The 17,607-nt window shown below is 49.1% G+C and overlaps 1 protein-coding gene across 1 annotated transcript; it reads left to right on the forward strand.

The window, feature by feature from the left end:
- The first annotated feature begins 707 nt into the window (after positions 1-707).
- On the forward strand, positions 708-14,226 carry LOC130869094 (fibroblast growth factor receptor 3-like). Its single transcript, XM_057761182.1, is given in 18 exon segments — positions 708-810; positions 4,582-4,851; positions 5,144-5,197; positions 8,012-8,181; positions 8,708-8,831; positions 8,913-9,103; positions 10,854-10,998; positions 11,480-11,667; positions 11,994-12,127; positions 12,349-12,470; positions 12,546-12,656; positions 12,734-12,921; positions 13,039-13,161; positions 13,242-13,312; positions 13,544-13,681; positions 13,812-13,917; positions 14,085-14,164; positions 14,166-14,226. Coding segments are annotated over 18 exon segments (2,379 nt in total).
- Positions 14,227-17,607: the final 3,381 nt, after the last annotated feature.

Here is a 17,607-nt window from a genome sequence, read left to right on the forward strand (position 1 = left end):
TGTCTGCTGGTCTCACTGAGGGTCACACATGGATGATGGGTGCAAGAGCCAACTCTCAGAGGGTGACAGAGCAAGACTGCCATAGGTGATACCTGGAGAACCAGTGGGCTGCAGAGAGACCCTAGAGGGCATGATTCTGCTGTGGCAAGGGATGATGCGCCCTGGGGCCTTGCTTTTTCTGCAGGAGTCTGAAGAGTAACAACCTGTTTACTTCTCAGGAAGGCCAGTCCCTGTGGGTCTGGAAGGGGAAAACCTTTTCAAAAAGAATACAATGAAACATTTAGTTAGAAGTCTCCCAAAGCCTGCTTAACAAACATCCTAGAAAACTGCTGAGAGGGTTTAAGAGTAATTGGATCCAAAACATCATAATTAAATTTACCTTAATTTTACCAGTTGTAGTCAAAAGAAAAAATAAAACAGAGAAAATATAGTGGAGAGCTCTGTCCCTGTGGAGGGAAAGAAAAGAGAGGGACCACAGAAGGTAGAATGGTCTGGTTTCCTTTTTCAGGTACTTGAGGCCCTCCTGTCTTCCCCATCCCCTGCCCCCACCCCCTAGACCCCTCCCACCACACCTGCTCAGATAAACTTGCTGGTCTCCTCCCACAGACTCTCCAGAGTGGATCTACCCACACTGGAGCAGAAGTTAGGCGTTGGGGATGTAACATCCTCATGCCTTGTGCATGAGGATGCCACTGCCATCTCCAGCCATGGGAGTCCTGGCTTGCTTGCTAGTGCTATGCATAGTGGTTGGGACCAGAGCTGCCTCCCAACCTCCTACCACAGAGCAGAGACTTGTGAGGAAACTGCCAGGTATGGACTGACTCGGTGTGCCTGGCTGCAGGGTGGGATACACGTAGGGTGATGATGGTGGCCATCAGAAGCTTTGGGAATGGCAGATAGCCCCTGAGTGAGTAGGGGATGTCAGGTTGAGTAGCACCATGGGGAGCAGTGAGTTCGGTTCTTCTCTCAAATCTACAGATTGCTGTGTGTCAGTGTATGAGGTATCTGGAGTCTCAGGATCACTACCAAGTGTAAGGCACCCCATAGAATGGATCACTGTGACAGGGAGCCTCAGGCTCCTCAGCCTAAGCAGTCAGAGTGCCACTTGCTGGGTTTCCATGATTCCCATTGTTGACAAAAACTACCTGTTGTTGGTTTCCAAGGTCACCAGGACAGTTCTTGCTCATCTTAAGCCAAAATGAAGGCTGCAGTTTGGGGGTAGGCAGAGGACTCCAGCCAAAGCTCAGCTTTTGTCACCCAGTGTCTCACATGATATGGTGACAGCTTCAGGTCTTCCACTCCCCTCTTTGCCTGTAGGTGTCTTGAGGGTGGTCTTTCAGAGGCATACCTCTGTAGACCACACTCTGGGAGGTGAGGGGCACTTGTCCCAGGATCGCAGCTCAGCTGCACAGACTGGCTGGCCAGCAAAGTCTGATGGGACACTGCATTCCATCAAACAAAGCCAGAGTCTGAGGCTTTACCTCCCCGAGGTAAATATGTGTACGGGCTCTTCCTAACCTCTGCCCCCTGCCCACTGTGCCTGGGCATGGTGTGGCAATGCAGGCCACTGGCCTGATGGTGCCACACAGTACATGGTGAGCTGTTTCCCCACTGGAGCAGATGTCCCAACAGTCGCTCCTTTGAACCTTGGCTTTTGTACCCTGGTGGCACAGCTCGGGCCTCCTCCTCCTCCACCCAGTTGATGGCAGCTCAGCTCAGCCTCCCAGGAAGGGGCAAGTGGGGGCAAGTACCTCAAGTACCTTTCTAACTCAGCAGCTGGGGCTCCTGGAACTTTTTCCTTTTTCCTTTTTTTTCTGAGACAGGGTTTTTCTCTAGCTGTGGAGCTTATCTTGAAGCTAGCTCTTTTAGATCAAGTTTGGCTTTAACTCACAAAAATTTACCAGCCTCTTCCTCCCAAGTTCTGGGATTAAAGGCATGAGCCACCACTGCCTGGCCTGGAACTTTTTTTTTGGTGAATGGAAGTGGACTGGAAGGTTGAGTGTGCGTGCCATTCAGCTGGTATGACAGCATTTGTCAGGAAATCAGCACTCTCTTTGAGCCTCGGCTTGCATATTAGTGCTTCCCCAGGAGCCAAATGGCCAGTCACAGGGGACCATATCAATTTTAGAAGATATTGTTCCCTGTGTCTGGTGTCAGTGATCTCAGGTCCAGAGGAAAGCACAGACCCTCTCTGTGCTCCAGGCAATGAAGGTGGATTGGTGGAAATGCACCCAGCCCTGCCCCACCCAGGGAGTTTACAAGCCAATAAACTGCATCCTATTCCTTAACTAGATGGGCCTGGCAATGAAAATACAAAGACATGGCTGACTCTCTTTGGGAACATAAATCACCAAGCAGGAGCTGGCTGGACCTAAGGGTTCTAGAGCAGGGCTAGGCCCCAACCACACTGGCCACTCCTGGTAGGCAGAGCAATCTGGGTTCTGGGTTCTCAGTAGGGGTAGAAAGTAGCCTGCAGTGGTTTCAAGTTTCCTAATTAATTTTCCATTAATACAGTTCCTCATGTTATGGTAACCTCTAACCATCAAATTGTTTTTATTGCTACTTCTTAACTGTAATTTTGCTAGTGTTATGAATTGTAATCTAAAATATCTGTGTTTTCGAAGGTCTCAAGGCTGATGGGGGTGTGAGGGCTCCATTAGACCATGATCTGATACTACCTCCTCAGCATATACCATATACTGTGTTGTCTCAAGCCACATCCCACACTGTGTTTCCCTTATTACCTGTGTAACTCACAACACAGGCTCCTATAGGCCCTGTGACACTGGAATGGGATCACAGGGTTGGATTTGCTGTTGCCTGAGGTCTCCAAAGTCCAGGTATCTGGGCTGTGCTTGCTCCTAGTGGACAGGATGGGTGGATAGATCAAATATCAGCTCAGCTGATTCAGGGCCATTTCCCTTCCCCTCATGCATCCAGGCATTTGCCTCTCCATCCTGTGGAATGCTGTGTCTTTCCCCAGTCACTCTCCTGATGAGAGGACTTGTGTGAATAGCTTGACTTTTTGTCTTGCTCAGACTAAATTACAACTGTTGCTTTTGGGTCATGGTTGCCCTGAGGCCGCTGACTAGACAGTTCTTGGTCTTCTTTGGTGCCTCACGAAGCTTCTAGCGTTGGATTGCCTCCATAGGACCTGGCAGCAGGAGAACTGGAGGTCAGGATAGAAGATCCCTTACTGTGAGGCCCACTCAGGGACAAACAAAATCTGCCTGGCTCCATGGGACACAAGCTTCATGGATACTTTTGAGGACAGTCTCTCCGGCTGTTGGAATCTTGGTGGGATGACTCTGGAATGGGCAGAACTGGTACTGCTTTAGTTTGAATGGACATTTGAGCATTGAATGCATCTGCAGAATGGCAAGTGACATGTTAACCAGTCCATCTGAATCTAAGGAAGAAGGTCTGACCAGCAGGACTACCTGCCCCTGTCTTGGACCCCGAGCCCATCTGTGCCTGTGATGGTCATTGTTAGGTCCTAGCAGGGAAATCTGGGTGTGATAACCAGCTGGTGGTGTGTCCCTAGGTGTGAGGCCTTTGGGTCTCCTCATGAGCTGGGCAGCATCTGGGTAGGGGAGAGGTGTATGGCTCCCTGCGTCTAACCTCCCTAGAACTCCAGTTTCTTACCTCTCAGGAGGGGTGACTGTCTCCACTTGACTGTGATTCTAGCTTCCAGTTGGCTCACATGGCCCCTCTGACATCCCCTAGCCAAAGCATGGTCCTCATTTGTGAAATGGGGACCCCAGGTATAGGAGTTTAAAGCTTCAGACATTCCAGGCAGGTGCTGTACCATAGAGCTGCCCCCACCCTTCTTGACATTTTCAGATCTTTCAGCTACTAGGAGTGCTGCTGTGTGTCAGGGCACACAGATGTGAGTCCATTTCACCTTGATTAGAGGTCAGAGAGTTTGAGCTTGTTTTGCTTTTTCAAAGTTGTTGACAACAAGTGACTACAAAACAAGAGGTCCTGACCTAGAGTGGTTAATTGGTATTTTAAGTACAGAGGTGTATCAACTTCATCTTGAACAAAGATCAGAGGTACTCTATTTGTTTTATCATGTTGATGAAGTCTGTTGCCTCCCCCTTTACCTCTTTGGAGTGGGGTATGAAAAATATATGGAAAATAAAGGGGTGGTTCAATATTCACTAAATTTCCCTCCTGATGCTGTTCTGTGTTTTATCTTTTATTTCTCTCTCATCTCTGTTTCTCTTTGCTTAATAATTCTAATCATCACGCTCCTTCCCTGGAATGTGTGAAACCAATCTAGTCTGGTCCTAAGCAGCTGTGTCTCTTCCATATCATCCTTGGAAGACAGCTTCCTCCTCCAGGACAGAGACAGAAACCTTAACACACACCACTGACAGAGTTGAGTACTCACACCCCTGGGCTCTTACTGAAATAGTCTGCCCACTCCTGGTTTGACCATTGTCTGGCAGAACCTCAAGGCCCAGGAGCATGGCCCTCACTTGCCTGCCACAGCTTTGCTAGTTTGCAAAGCAAAGTATGGGCTTTCAGCATGCTACTTTGAAGAATCTGTTTCACAGCTTTCCACTTCATCCACAGAGGTCCCAGGCCCTGAGCCTAGCCAGCAAGAGCAAGTGGTCTTTGGCTGTGGGGACACCATGGAGCTGTTCTGCTCTGTGCCTGGAGGTGCCGGCACAGGCTGCACTGTCTGGTCTAAGGATGGCACAGAGCTGGTATCTTCCCACCGCATCCTGGTGGGGCCCCAGAGGTTACAAGTGCTGAACGTTTCCCATGACGATGCCGGGGTCTACATGTGCCAGCAGCAGCTCACTCAGGATGTCCTGTGCCATTTCACTGTGCATGTGACAGGTAAGTTATTGGTGGCTGGGGCTGACAACTGTGTTGAGCAGCTGCATTGCTAGGGAGGTCAGAGCAGTCCTAGGCAGCATGGCTCCAGTATCCCTGGCTCAAGAGTGTTGCTGGCTTAGTTCCCCACATCACAGGGGGTGCCCCCAATTCTGTGCTATTTGAATGAATGGCCTTGCAAAGGCAGGGAGCAGGGTCCCTAAAGATGGAGAGCAGTGTACTCTGAAAATAGGGAGCAACAGGTCTGCGGATGTAGGAGTGTCACAGGACCACTGCTTGCTTATAACTATTGCAGAGGCTCCATCCTCAGCTGATGATGAAGATGGCGTGAACGTGGCTGAAGACACAGGTAAGATCAGAGCCTAGGCATACTGAGCTGGTCAGGATCAGGCTGCTCCCTTCCTGTAGTCTTATTGTTAAGGGGCACTGCTACAGGTAGACAGTGCCCCAGGGGCAGTGAGGAGGCAGGGCTGCTCAGCAGGGATTTTGGTAAGTTCTGGTGGGAAGGAATGTGAGTAAACCAGGCAAGGAGTTCAGGTTGCCACTGACGAGTACATAGATCTAGGGATTCATGTTGTCTGGGTTTCTTTCCTGCCTGGTTCCCACAGTCGTTAAGTCCCAAAGAAACCAAACAGAGGTCTACATTAGTTATAAACTGATTGGCCCATTAGCTCAGGCTTTTTATTAACTCATAACTTATATTAGCCCATTATTCTTATCTGTGTTAGCCATATGGCTCAGTACCTTTTACAGAGAGGCATTCACATCTTGCTTCTTCTGTGGCAGGGCCAGGATGGCAGAAAGAGCTTTCCTCTTTCCAGAATTCTGTTCTCATTAACCCACCTCTACTTCCTGTCCAGTTGTCCTGCCGATACTTCCTGCCTGGCTACTGGCCAATCAGCATTTTATTAAAATACCCTTAGAAACCATTGTCCCACAGCAGATTCACAGGACTAGTGGCTGTTGCTGCAGACCAGCAGGAGGGGAGCAGTGCCATGCTGAGGCATACATTGTAAAGGGGGCATCACAGATTTGGTGTGAATATATGAGGGCACATGGCAGTGCCCATGGTATGGCCTAGAACCATGGAGGGAGAGAGAGAGGAAGAGAGAGAGAGAGAGAGAGAGAAAGAGATACCATCCGTAGTACTACGTGTACTATTATATTGCACCTGTATTGTGGAGCCTGCACTAAAGGACCATCCACGAGCCAGGCAAGGGCCTGGAGGTTTAAACACACAAAGACACACAGATAGAGACATGGGTCATCTTTGAAACAAGAGTGCCCCTTTATTGTGTACCAGAGCCACTTATATATGGATCATTAACTGATAGCCATGCCCCAGGCAAACCCACCAGAAACTACTCTCCTGCCATCAGGAACTCCTGAGGGTCTCATGCTCAGAGCAGCTACAAACATAGAAAAAACAAGTTGTTTTGCTCAGACAGAGCAGCTGCAAGCATAACAAGTTGTTTACAGGAAATTCAGGGTCTGGGCAGAGAGAGAGAGAGAGAAAGAGTACATCATGGGTCCAGACATCGTATGCAGAGTGGTTATGACTCTGAGACCAGGCTGTGTTAACTGAGTCCTCAGACCACCTAGAACCTTCTGGGGTAGAGTGGACAAGGGACTGAGAGGAATCGGAGAGACAAACTTAATGGGAAAACAGGGTAATGAGTCTTATGAGTGTGTGCGGGTGAAAAGAGCAGGTATAGGGACTTGTTTGAGGTTTCACAACCCTCATAGAAATGGACTTAGATTCTAGGACTGAAGCCAAAAAAAGGTAGTAGTCCTGAGAAGTGGGTCAGTTTCTTATTCTCCCTTTCAACTTTGGCTATCAGATTGTTCAAAGCAGAATTTCTAACCCAGTTGGTCTCTAGCTTCTGCCCCAACAATTACCAATGTGTTTGTAATTTCCCGTTTTCTTCTGTCATCCTGGACTTCCCAGGTTGTATTTAGTGTTTTTGCACCATAAACACTTAGGGAAGGTGCCTGAAGGGTCATCTTCTTGACCTTACTGGGCATTAGGCACCATTAAGTTGCTGTAGTCTCCCATTGTGGCACTCTTCTCTCAAGCCTACTGGCCAAATTTGGAGCCTGGAGGGGCAATTCAGAGCCTGGTGGGACACCTCACCAGTGTCTACACACTTTTCTCCTACTTCATATGGCAGTTCCTCCTCCCAGAGTTGCATAGGGCTCTCTGATTGAGTCACTGTGGAAGACCCTGTCCCTGCCTCTGTTCTCTGTTTTGGAAATTTGTTGCCTCCCTCAGCTTCCTCATGAGTCCAAACAATATGGCATCCTGTTGCTGGTTGCTTTTGCTCTACTCTTTGGGAGCCCACCGCCCAGCTCCAAATAAACACATGGACACTTATTAGTTATGATTGTATGACCTTGACTTGGCTTATTTCTAGCCAACTTTTCTTAAATTATCCCATCTACACTTTGCTTCTGGGGTTTTATCTTTCTCTATTCTATATACCTTTCTTTACTTCTTACTCTGTGGCTGACTGTGTAGCTGGGTGACTGGGCCTTTGCATCCTCCTCTTTCTTTTCTGGTTCCTTCTTAAACTTTCTCCTTCTCTTTGTCCTCTCTGCCTGCGAGCCCTGCCTATTTCCCTCTCTTGCCCTACTATTGGTCATTTAGCTCTTTATTAGACCAGACAGAGTAACACAGCTTCACCAAGTTAAGCAAATACAACATAAAAGAGTGAAACACATCTTTGCATCATGAAACAATTGTTCCACAACATATAAAAATGTAACTCATCTTCAATTGATATTCCACAACAGCATCCTCCACCCAGCCAAGAGGAAGGAGGGAACTCAGTGGAGGGGAAGCATGACCTGAAGGGTACCTGCCTTCACTGGGCACTATACAGGCTGACTCAGGTTTGGTGTACTGGTGGAATGACCTGGCCTAGTTGCCTCCCAGGATCTACATCCTACTGGGTTCTACTTCCTGGGTCCCTACACCTGTGAGTCTGCCTCAGATGGAGAGAAGAGAATAGCCCAAGACTGAGAGTGGGGTAGCTGTGGATGCAGTGTTCAGACAAAGCAAAGGAGTCTCAATACAGATGAGGGATGAGGCTTGAGGGGGTGCTGGTAGGGCAGCTTCGCAAGGGTGTACTGATCATGCTGTTATGAGCACTTCTGCTATCAGGGGCCCCTTACTGGACTCGGCCAGACCGTATGGATATGAAACTGCTGGCTGTGCCAGCCACCAGCACTGTACGCTTCCACTGTGCAGCTGCTGGCAATCCCACCCCCTCCATCTCCTGGCTGAAGAATGGCAAGGAATTCCGAGGGGAGCATCGCATGGGGGGCATCAAGGTAAGTCTGGGAAAGGGGCACAGATAGGTAGGGCCTGGATACAGAGGGTATAGCCCATATCATTTGTTGTAGACCAGCCTCGACAAAAATACCTCTTGCCAGGTAGGGGCATGAGATTTTAGAAGTAGAAGTAAAGTGAAAAGTAATAAAACTGAAACCATAGAAAAGTACCAGAAGGGCATTCCAGTGAATACTGAAATTTTCCCTGTTTAGTTTTCCTTATATGTTTATATCCAAATACAATAGGAGAAGGCAGCAACAAAAGACTTTTTTTAACTTGATACAAATTACAGGTAAAACGGTTAATTACTTTAACACTTTGAGGTGTCAAATCATTAGCATTTTGTTGTTTAAGTAGCAAAGCCACTCTAGACCAAGTATCCTGAAAACAATCACTTCCTAGGTAACCTTACATTACAAAAGAAAGAGCAGAAGTATGTTTGCATAGCCTAACTATCTGTCAGGATGAAAACAGGCTCACATTTTTGGGCATCCACAGTCACTCACCTACTAACTTTACCTGCAGCTTAGGCACCAGCACTGGAGCCTGGTCATGGAGAGTGTGGTGCCTTCTGATAGTGGCTACTATACCTGCGTGGTTCAGAACAAGTTTGGGAGCATCCAGCAGACTTACACACTGGATGTACTGGGTAAGAGCCAGGCTGGGTGACTACAGCAGGTCAGCCTCGGGCCATTGGACCCACTGCACCTGACCTGTCTGTGTCTTACAGAGCGCTTCCCACATCGGCCCATTTTGCAGGCTGGGCTGCCAGAAAACCAGACAGCCACCCTAGGAAGTGATGTAGAGTTCCACTGCAAGGTGTACAGTGATGCCCAACCACACATCCAGTGGCTGAAGCATGTTGAGGTGAATGGCAGCAAGACAGGCCCGGATGGCAAGCCCTATGTCACCGTACTCAAGGTGGGCTCTGTTGTTGGCAGCTGGTTGGGTGGATGGGTTAGCTGGAAGTGCCTTGCCCTGGTCCTTAAGTCCCTCTTTGGCTGAGGAATACCTTGGGACTGGGACCCATGTGTTGGAGTTTCTGGGAAGGGGCACCTGAGTCTCAGAACTTATCACCTGTTCTGAGCTGCAGGCAGGCTCTGTGTTACTTGTGCCCTCCCGTAGGACTTGTTTCCCTGTTTGCTCTGAGGCTTGGGTCTACAGAAGGCTTCTCTTGGGTGATAGTTTTGGTGCTCAGGACAGGAGGATGTCTGCTGTACTAGTGCCCTCTGACATCAGAGGACTGGCTGTCCACTCTCCCGCTGCCTGCACTGTAGCACTAGCTCCACCCTGCCTTGACGAGCTCTTCCTGCCTCCCTCTGCCTGGAGCTTTGCTTCATAGCCTCAGGTGGGGGCCACGTGAGAGAGAGAGAGAGAGAGAGAGAGAGTTTGGGCTTTGCAACACAGGAAAGAGAGACTTGGAGGGCTGATGGGAGAGAGGAACAGGTGTTGGCAGGACTTGGTATCCTGGCTGTTGAGAGAGACCACTAGGGCCATGTCCAGTGTACCTCCCACTGTGGGTGTGTGGTTTTGTGAGCACAGGCTGATGTGAAATGACCCTTGGGATGAAGATTTGAAGAGTATGGGTTCCCTTTCTCTCTCTCTCTCTCTCTCTCTCTCTCTCTCTCTCTCTCTCTCTCTCTGTGTGTGTGTGTGTGTGTATGTGTGGTTTTTCTCTCTTTCTCTGTGTCTGTGTTTCTCTGTGTGTGTGTGCTCTTTCTCTCTGTGTGCCTGTGTCTGTGTTTCTCTCTCTCTGTGTGTGTTTCTCTGTGTGTGTGTATATATATGTGTGTGTCTGTGTGTGTGTGTGTGTGTGTGTGTGTGTGTAGGGAGAGTGGACATGAAGGAGGCCAGTCTTTGAAACCACACCCACCACTGACATTATGTGCCTCGCTTCAGGCAGCTTTCCAGTGCTTCCTCCCCCAACCCATTCTTTGGCATCTCCCTTGCCCTGTCTTGTCCTCATTTTCTTCTAGAGATATCCTGGATCAGTGACAATCTGAAGGCAGATGCACACCTTTATCTTTCAGTGTGTCAGAATGGGATGGGGCAAGAACATTTGTTGAGCCATCAATTTCATAAGCATGGCTGAGAAGGCATTTTGGTGCTATGTTCACAGTGCTCAAGTAGGTGATAACTGACTCACCTCTGACTCATCTTCTGCTTCTGATGCCTTGATAATACTGGTAGCTCCCAGCCAGCACTGACTTCCTACCTCCTTCAAAGCCCCTCAGGTCTGTGTTGTTCTCTTGCTTAGAAGTTTTCAGAACCTTCCAGGGGCTGGGCCCTGTGCTGCTTCAGAACATCGACTTTCCACCATTCTCAGGCTGACACTGATTTCCTCTGGTTTTCTCTCCATACATCTGTCTGCCCATCTTTTTTTCTGTACTAACTCTGCATGTTGCTTCTTTGTGGCACCATGCTGCCCAAGTGCCCGATGCTTACCTTGGGACAGGGAACTATCCACCAATAGAGGGACTGGTTTTATGCTCTGTGCCTTGGTTCAGGATGCAGAGGGCATCCATTGCAGTGGTAGAGCTGTAGGTGTCAAGGTGGTAGCAGAGGTGGCATTTTCCTTGAAGCCTGTCTGATCATCTCTGTGTGAATGGTGCTGTGGTACCCAAAGGGATGTGCTGGTGCTTGCCTATTGATTTCTGTTCTCTCTTTGTAGACATCAGGCATTAACACAAGCAACAAGGAGCTAGAAGTTCTGTCTTTGCGCAATATCACCTTTGAGGACTCAGGGGAGTACACCTGTCTGGCAGGCAATTATTTCGGATTTTCCCATCACTCTGCATGGCTGGAGGTACTGCCAGGTATGTGCTGTTTCTGCTCCTGCTGCTGGTGCTCCATCTGTCCTCTTATGGTGCTGGCTCTGAACATAACAAAGCTGCCAGGGACAGGGACAGCAGGGGTGCACTTATGATTTATTGCAGTCCATCCTGTGGTAATCACCCTGGCCTTGTGCTTGGTATGGAGTGTCACCCTGCCTTGTCTTGATCTTGCAAAGGCTTCCCCCACAATCTTCTAGCTGGATTTCCACAGTCTAGCCTTGAGGCTCTGGGATCTCCTGGGAGCCTTGGTGGTGGTGTGGATGCTTCTGGCTCTGTCAGGCTTCCCTCCTGAGTCTGGTCCCTGCTGACCCATAGATGTTTGGGGATACCAATGTGAGTTGGGGACGTAGGTCACCAAATTCTGAGTAGCCCAGTAGCTTTGCTTCCCAACAGGTACCTAGAGCTCAGGGCAATGGCAAGTCCCACAAGGCTGGATGAGGCCCCAACTTTTATGTCTTTGCAGCTGAGAGAGAGCTGGCAGAGAGCAGTGCAGCTGGCAGGTTATCTGCAGGCACCATCAGCTTCTGGGTGGGCTTCTCCATCTTAGTCTTGACTGCAGCTGTGACACTCTGCTGCCTGCGTAGAGTCTCAAGAAAGAACCTGGGGTCTCCCAATGTTGACAATAGCTTCTGCTTCACACCTGAGCAACAGGTAACTGAAAGTAGATACCAAGTTTTGATCTCTCTGTTGTACCTTGAACGTCCTAAAGTCCCAGCAGTACCTGAGGCCTGCTTAGTACTCATTTCTCTGCAGTCAGATGAGCTGACCCTTCCCTATTCCTATCCTCCACATGGATCCCACGTTGCTCAAAACAACTTTGAGTCTTCAGTAACCACTGCTTGAGCATCCCTCTTCTTGACCCTACATACTGCCTCACATGGACTTGATCTTGCTACTCCTGGGAGTTATACCACCTCAACCCTTTCCCAATGCCCAGCATCCATTGTCTAGCACCAACCTATCCCCATTGATCCAAGCAGGTGACCTCCATGAACTCTGATATACCCTTGGTCCACATCGTCCACCCAGTTTCAAGAGAACATACTGCAATGGCCAGTATTTCTGAGCTTGAGCTGCCAGCCGACCCAAAGTGGGAAATATCTAGAACTCGGTTAGTGCTGGTGGGGTTTTATATATACTTGGAGGAGGTTCTGTGGCTGGGGGCTAGATGGCGACCAGGCAGAGGTCTGTTGGAGGTGGGGTCCAGGGTGAGACTTGGGTTTCTCTGTCTTCATGAGCAAGAACCCATTGTCAGCTATGGATGCAGTGGCACAGGGCCATGAGGGCTGGGGGTCCTGGGCACATACTCACTGCCTCTGCTTCTTCGGACAGGCTGACACTTGGTAATTCTCTAGGAGAAGGCTGCTTTGGCCAGGTTTTTATGGCAGAGGCTGTTGGCTTTAACATGGACAACACTGTCAAGCCTGTCACTGTGGCTGTGAAAATGCTGAAAGGTGAGGAGGGAGAGAAGTAGCACAGGGCAGTGGGGGCTGCAGGGCCACCACCTGACATTCCCGCTTTCAACACAGATGGTGCCAATGACCAGGACTTGTTGGACCTGGTGTCTGAGATGGAGATGATGAAAGCTATTGGCAAGCACAAGAACATTATCAACCTGTTGGGGGCCTGCACACAGGGTGGTAAGTACAGCAGGTGGGTGGACAGTTAGATCGGGACCCGAGTCACACACAACATCTCTGAGTGTCTGTGCTTCCAGGGCCATTGTATGTGCTGATGGAGTATGCTGCCAGGGGCAACCTCCGGGAGTTCCTGCGGGCACAAAGGCCCCTAAGCATGGAATACTATGGTGCCTCCAGGCTGCCAGAAAAACAGCTTACCCGCAAAGATCTGGTGTCCTGTGCCTATCAGGTGGCTCGAGGTATGGAGTACCTGGCTTCTCAGAAGGTGAGCAGAGCTGGGGCACAGGTGAGGTAGGGTCTTTCTGAGTGGAAGAGTGGATGTCAAGCTTGCTTAGGCTAGGGAGCTGTCAGTTTAGCACAGGTTCCTTTCATGCCTCCTCAGTGTATTCACAGAGACTTGGCTGCTAGAAACGTGTTGGTGACTGAGGACAATGTGATGAAGATTGCAGATTTTGGCTTGGCCCGTGATGTGCACAATTTGGAATGCTACAAGAAGACCACAGATGTGAGCCCCATTCCAGGGTGGTTTGGGTGCAGTGCTCCACCAGGGGACACCTGACAGCCAACAACTCTCCCTCTGCCTAGGGCCGGCTACCTGTGAAGTGGATGGCACCAGAGTCCCTGTTTGATGGAGTCTACACCCACCAGAGTGATGTGTATGTGTCCTAACATAGGATGGGGATAGCAAGACTCAAGTCACACCTATCACAGCCTTTAAGGTTCTGGCCCTCTCAGGCATATTCTTTCTCCTCATTTGAGACAACAGCATAGCCCTGCCATGCCTCTCATCCACACACCCCTCCTTGTCCATTGGTAACCTGTCCTGTTGTTAAACTGTTACAGTAATTGAGCAGGAGTAACAGGCCTCTGCCCTCACTCCCATACAGGTGGTCCTTTGGAGTCCTGCTCTGGGAGATCTTTACACTGGGGGGCTCACCATATCCTGGCATCCCAGTGGAAGAGCTTTTCAAGCTATTGAAAGATGGCTACCGCATGCACAAGCCTGCCAACTGCACACATGACCTGTGAGCAAAGCATTCCTTACTCCTCTAACTAATCCCTGGGAGTGGCTGGTTTCCTACCAGGGCTCCTGGTAGCCTTGGGTGAGGTAGGGATGGACAACAGGTCAAGAAACCACAGCCATATTTGCCACAGGTATGGGATCATGCGGGAATGTTGGCATGCAGTGCCTTCACAGAGGCCCACCTTCAAGCTTCTGGTAGAGGGTTTAGATGGCATCCTCACTGTGACATCAACCCACGTAAGTACCACTCAATCCTGCCCTCTCTGCCTTCTCTTATTCCTGTGTGGGCTGCTCCTCCAAGTTCCAGTAATGGGGTTGGTATTCAAGGGCCAGCCTGAACATAGATGGCCATGGAATCAAGGGGATGCATACTAACATAGTCCTATGACCTTTTCTACCAACAGGTATACCTGGACCTATCAATGCCTTTTGAGCAGAGCTTGCCAGGTGATGACGATACCAGGAGCCCCAGTTCCTTAGAGATAACTGTTCACCCACAACCTGCTACCCCCAACCCAACCCAGGAATTGGAGGCCTCAGACATGAGGGGCCAAGAATCCCATAGACCAAGCCCCGGTTAATGTTTATGTATATAAAATGTATGGAGTCTTTACAAGTTGTATTTGCTGTAGGGTTAACACTTCTTATATGACACTTCCTCGTTTTATAGTATTGACTATTATGTTTCAAACCTAGTAAGAAAAAGCAGTGAACTTATTCTTGTTATTTTTTGTACTGTTACTGAGCCCTTGACTTTGGTGGCTGTCTCTTGCTTGTAAACTAGCAGTGCCAGGACAGTCTCAGGGTAACTTTTCTTGGAGCCCAGCATGTGGTTTGTCAGCCCACATTGGCAGAAGTAGTTTTGTTAATGCAAACAACTTACCTTCCAAAAAATAGAGATAACCAGTTCTTATTTGCACCTGTGCCGCTTACCTTCCATTCTGGCATCTGTACAGCTACATCCTCACTCTCTGTGAGGAATGGTTATGAGATTTGTCTCTGTGGGGGTGGAGATAATAACTGGTGAGGAATCTTAGCTGTTGACTGGTCCCTAGTGCAAAGTGCTGGACTCAGGCCCCAGGACGACTAATTGTCTTACCTTTTCCTTCCCAATGTGAGGGCAGCTGGGCTTGGACATGCTTGTCTGTGACCCAAACTTCCTCTCAGAACCTCAGGGTTACCAGTTTAGAGGTTCCAAAGAGAGGATTCAAGAGAATTAGTGTCCATAGGAGGGCACCATGGGGGTGTGAAGGACGTACTCTGGGACTGCCTTGCCAGAGGAGGGAACCTATGGGGACACAGGATGCTCAGATGTATGTAGTAACTTCTGTGGGAAGGAAGGTAGGCAAAATCCCTGGTTTAAACAGTATACACTGACAGGGAATGCCTTTTATCCCAACACTTGGTCTATGAGACCAGTCTGGTCTACACAACAAGTCTAGGACAGTCAGATCTATGTAGAGAAGAAGCTGTAGGTCTGGATGTTTGCTGGTTCCCCCACAGCAACCCAACACGGGGCACCAGACAGCTTCATACCAAGGCTCAGAACCATGAAGATACCCGTGACAATGAACAGGCAGGAGGAAGTAGTTAAAGAGCCTGAGCCTCCTACTCAAATCTCCCAAGTCCTATTGAAGTTAGGTTCCTTCTACTGTGTCTGGTTTCCTCTGATCGAGAGGAGTTTCTCTACCCAGATGTCTTGCCTTTTGGACAGGGTTGTGATAATGATAGTCGATTTTCTTGTTTGCTCTGAGTCATACTGGGAATAGGCTGATTCCCAGTCTGACACTCCTGCTTATTAACATTGGCCTGTGGCTGGCCATCATCCTGGGTTGGCAATGGAGGCTCATCTGGTTGCGTCTATTTTACCCTCAGTGATTAAAGTACCTACTGCAGCAATTTGCCAAAAAGGCAATCTATGATCTGTGGGGATGTGGCATTTTCCTGATACCTAGGACTGCCTTGACTGACTTCCACATGTAACTTTGTACAAGTGTCCCCAGTTGTTGTGACCCAGCTGCCCTCACTCCCCCTCCCCCTGACCCACAGGGGAACTTCCTTGTGGTCTGTAATTGACAAGGATGTTTGTGTTCTTTCTGGCCGGTAGGTCTCCACAGAAGGAGTAGAGGTATAAAAGGTTGCTGGGCAAAATAAATGTTGCTGTTCTTCCACCTGAAAAGAAGCCTCCGTGTCTCAGTCCCGCCCCCCCCCACTGCCAGTCTCGGCTGCCCTGGCTGCAGCAGGTGGAGGTTCCACTGAGATCTAGAAAGTGGGGATTTGTGAACGGGGTCCCTCAGTCTGTGGAGCGTGTTGGGGAAGGTAAAGTGTTTTTATTTTTCATCCCCAGAGATAACTCTGAGGGACATCCTCCAAGAGATAAGCTAGTATAAAGAGGCAGGAGGGTGAATTGAAAGGCCTCAGAAAGTAACTGAAACTCTTAAAGCAACAAGGCATGGAAGTAACAAGGAAGACAGCCAAAGATTTTGTACAGGAGGGGGTTTAAATGTTCCAGACTGGGAACAACCCAAGTTAGATTAAAAGGAGTATGTGTGTCTTCATCCCCAGAGATGCTCTGAGGGATGCCCTCTGGAAGATTGGCCAGTAGGGAAAAAATAAAGAGGAGGCAGGAGGGTGAATTGAGGGCCTCAAAAGATAGAATGTGTAGAGATATATGTTATTGTGTTGATTGTGTTGTCTTTTGTGTTCTGGACTGGAGAAAGACATTTGATTCTGGGAACTGCTATGAAAGTATTTTGACTTTAAAATACAGGCCTAAGGATTTGATACTTTGGAAAAGAGGTTCAGCTTTTGTCTCCACAGAGGATGAGAATCTGTGGATTCATTGCACATTTATGTGGTGTAAATCACCGAGAACCCCTTAAATGTTGATGTAAAATACTCCCAAGGATGCAGTGTCCTTGCTCAGCAGGAAGTAGCCAGACAGGTTGACTATGCCCAAATTCCCTAAAAAATTGATAAGGTCGGGCCCCTTCAATAGTTCCGGAGCAGGAGCAGTGAGCTTGCTTCCCTGAGTTCTGCTCCACTCCATGCAGCAGTTTGGATCCAGAGTGAGTGCGGCTGGGGTTAGAAGGCAGCTGGAGCAGAGCTTTGCCACCACAGCTACTGCTGGATTTGCTCTCTCACAGATTGTGCAGACGGCTGAGACTGTCAATCAGCTTGCTGAAAGAGTCAGCAATGCTTTGGACATTCAAAATTCAATTGGGCATAGTGACCTTGAACCAATAAGTAGCTCTGGTTCAGGAGCAAATGGACTATCTTTGGACTTTTCAACAGTTGTGAGTTACTCATGCACTGTATTGCATGCTTCTGCTACTGTTATGGAATTCAACCGTCATATAAGAAGGGTTTGGAATACTTTAGTTAATTTTACCATCCAGTTAGTGCATGCTAGATGGTTGCGATGCTGGTCTGGCTCCTTGGCACTGTCAGTCCTGGGGATACTTGGTTTAGGGCTATGTGTCTGGGTAGCCACAGATGGGCAATACTTTGGGAGCAGGATGCTACCTAAAACAGGGAATATTAGAGGGCTATTCCCCATGAGAGGCAAGGTATTATAAAATAAAATGGGGGAAGTTGTGATCCAGCTGCCCTCACTCCCCCTGACCCACAGGGGAACTTCCTTGTGGTCTGTTATTGACAAGGATGTCTGTGTTCTTTCTGGCCAGGGGGTCTCCACAGAAGGAGAAGAGGTATAAAAGGTTGCTGGGCAAAATACAGGTTGCTGTGCTTCCGCCTGAAAAGAAGCCTCCGTGTCTCAGTCCCGGCCCCCCCCCCCCAGTCTCAGCTATCCAGTCTGCGCTGGCTGCAGCACCAGTGACTGGGGTCTGAGCATTTGGTCTATCACCACCGTCATCGAAACCTCGCTCGAGCCTGGGGAGAGAGTACATTGGGGCAAGGCATTGTCAG

The sequence above is a fragment of the Chionomys nivalis genome, unplaced genomic scaffold (assembly GCF_950005125.1).
Source record: "Chionomys nivalis unplaced genomic scaffold, mChiNiv1.1 scaffold_75, whole genome shotgun sequence".
Taxonomy (NCBI): Eukaryota; Metazoa; Chordata; class Mammalia; order Rodentia; family Cricetidae; genus Chionomys; species Chionomys nivalis.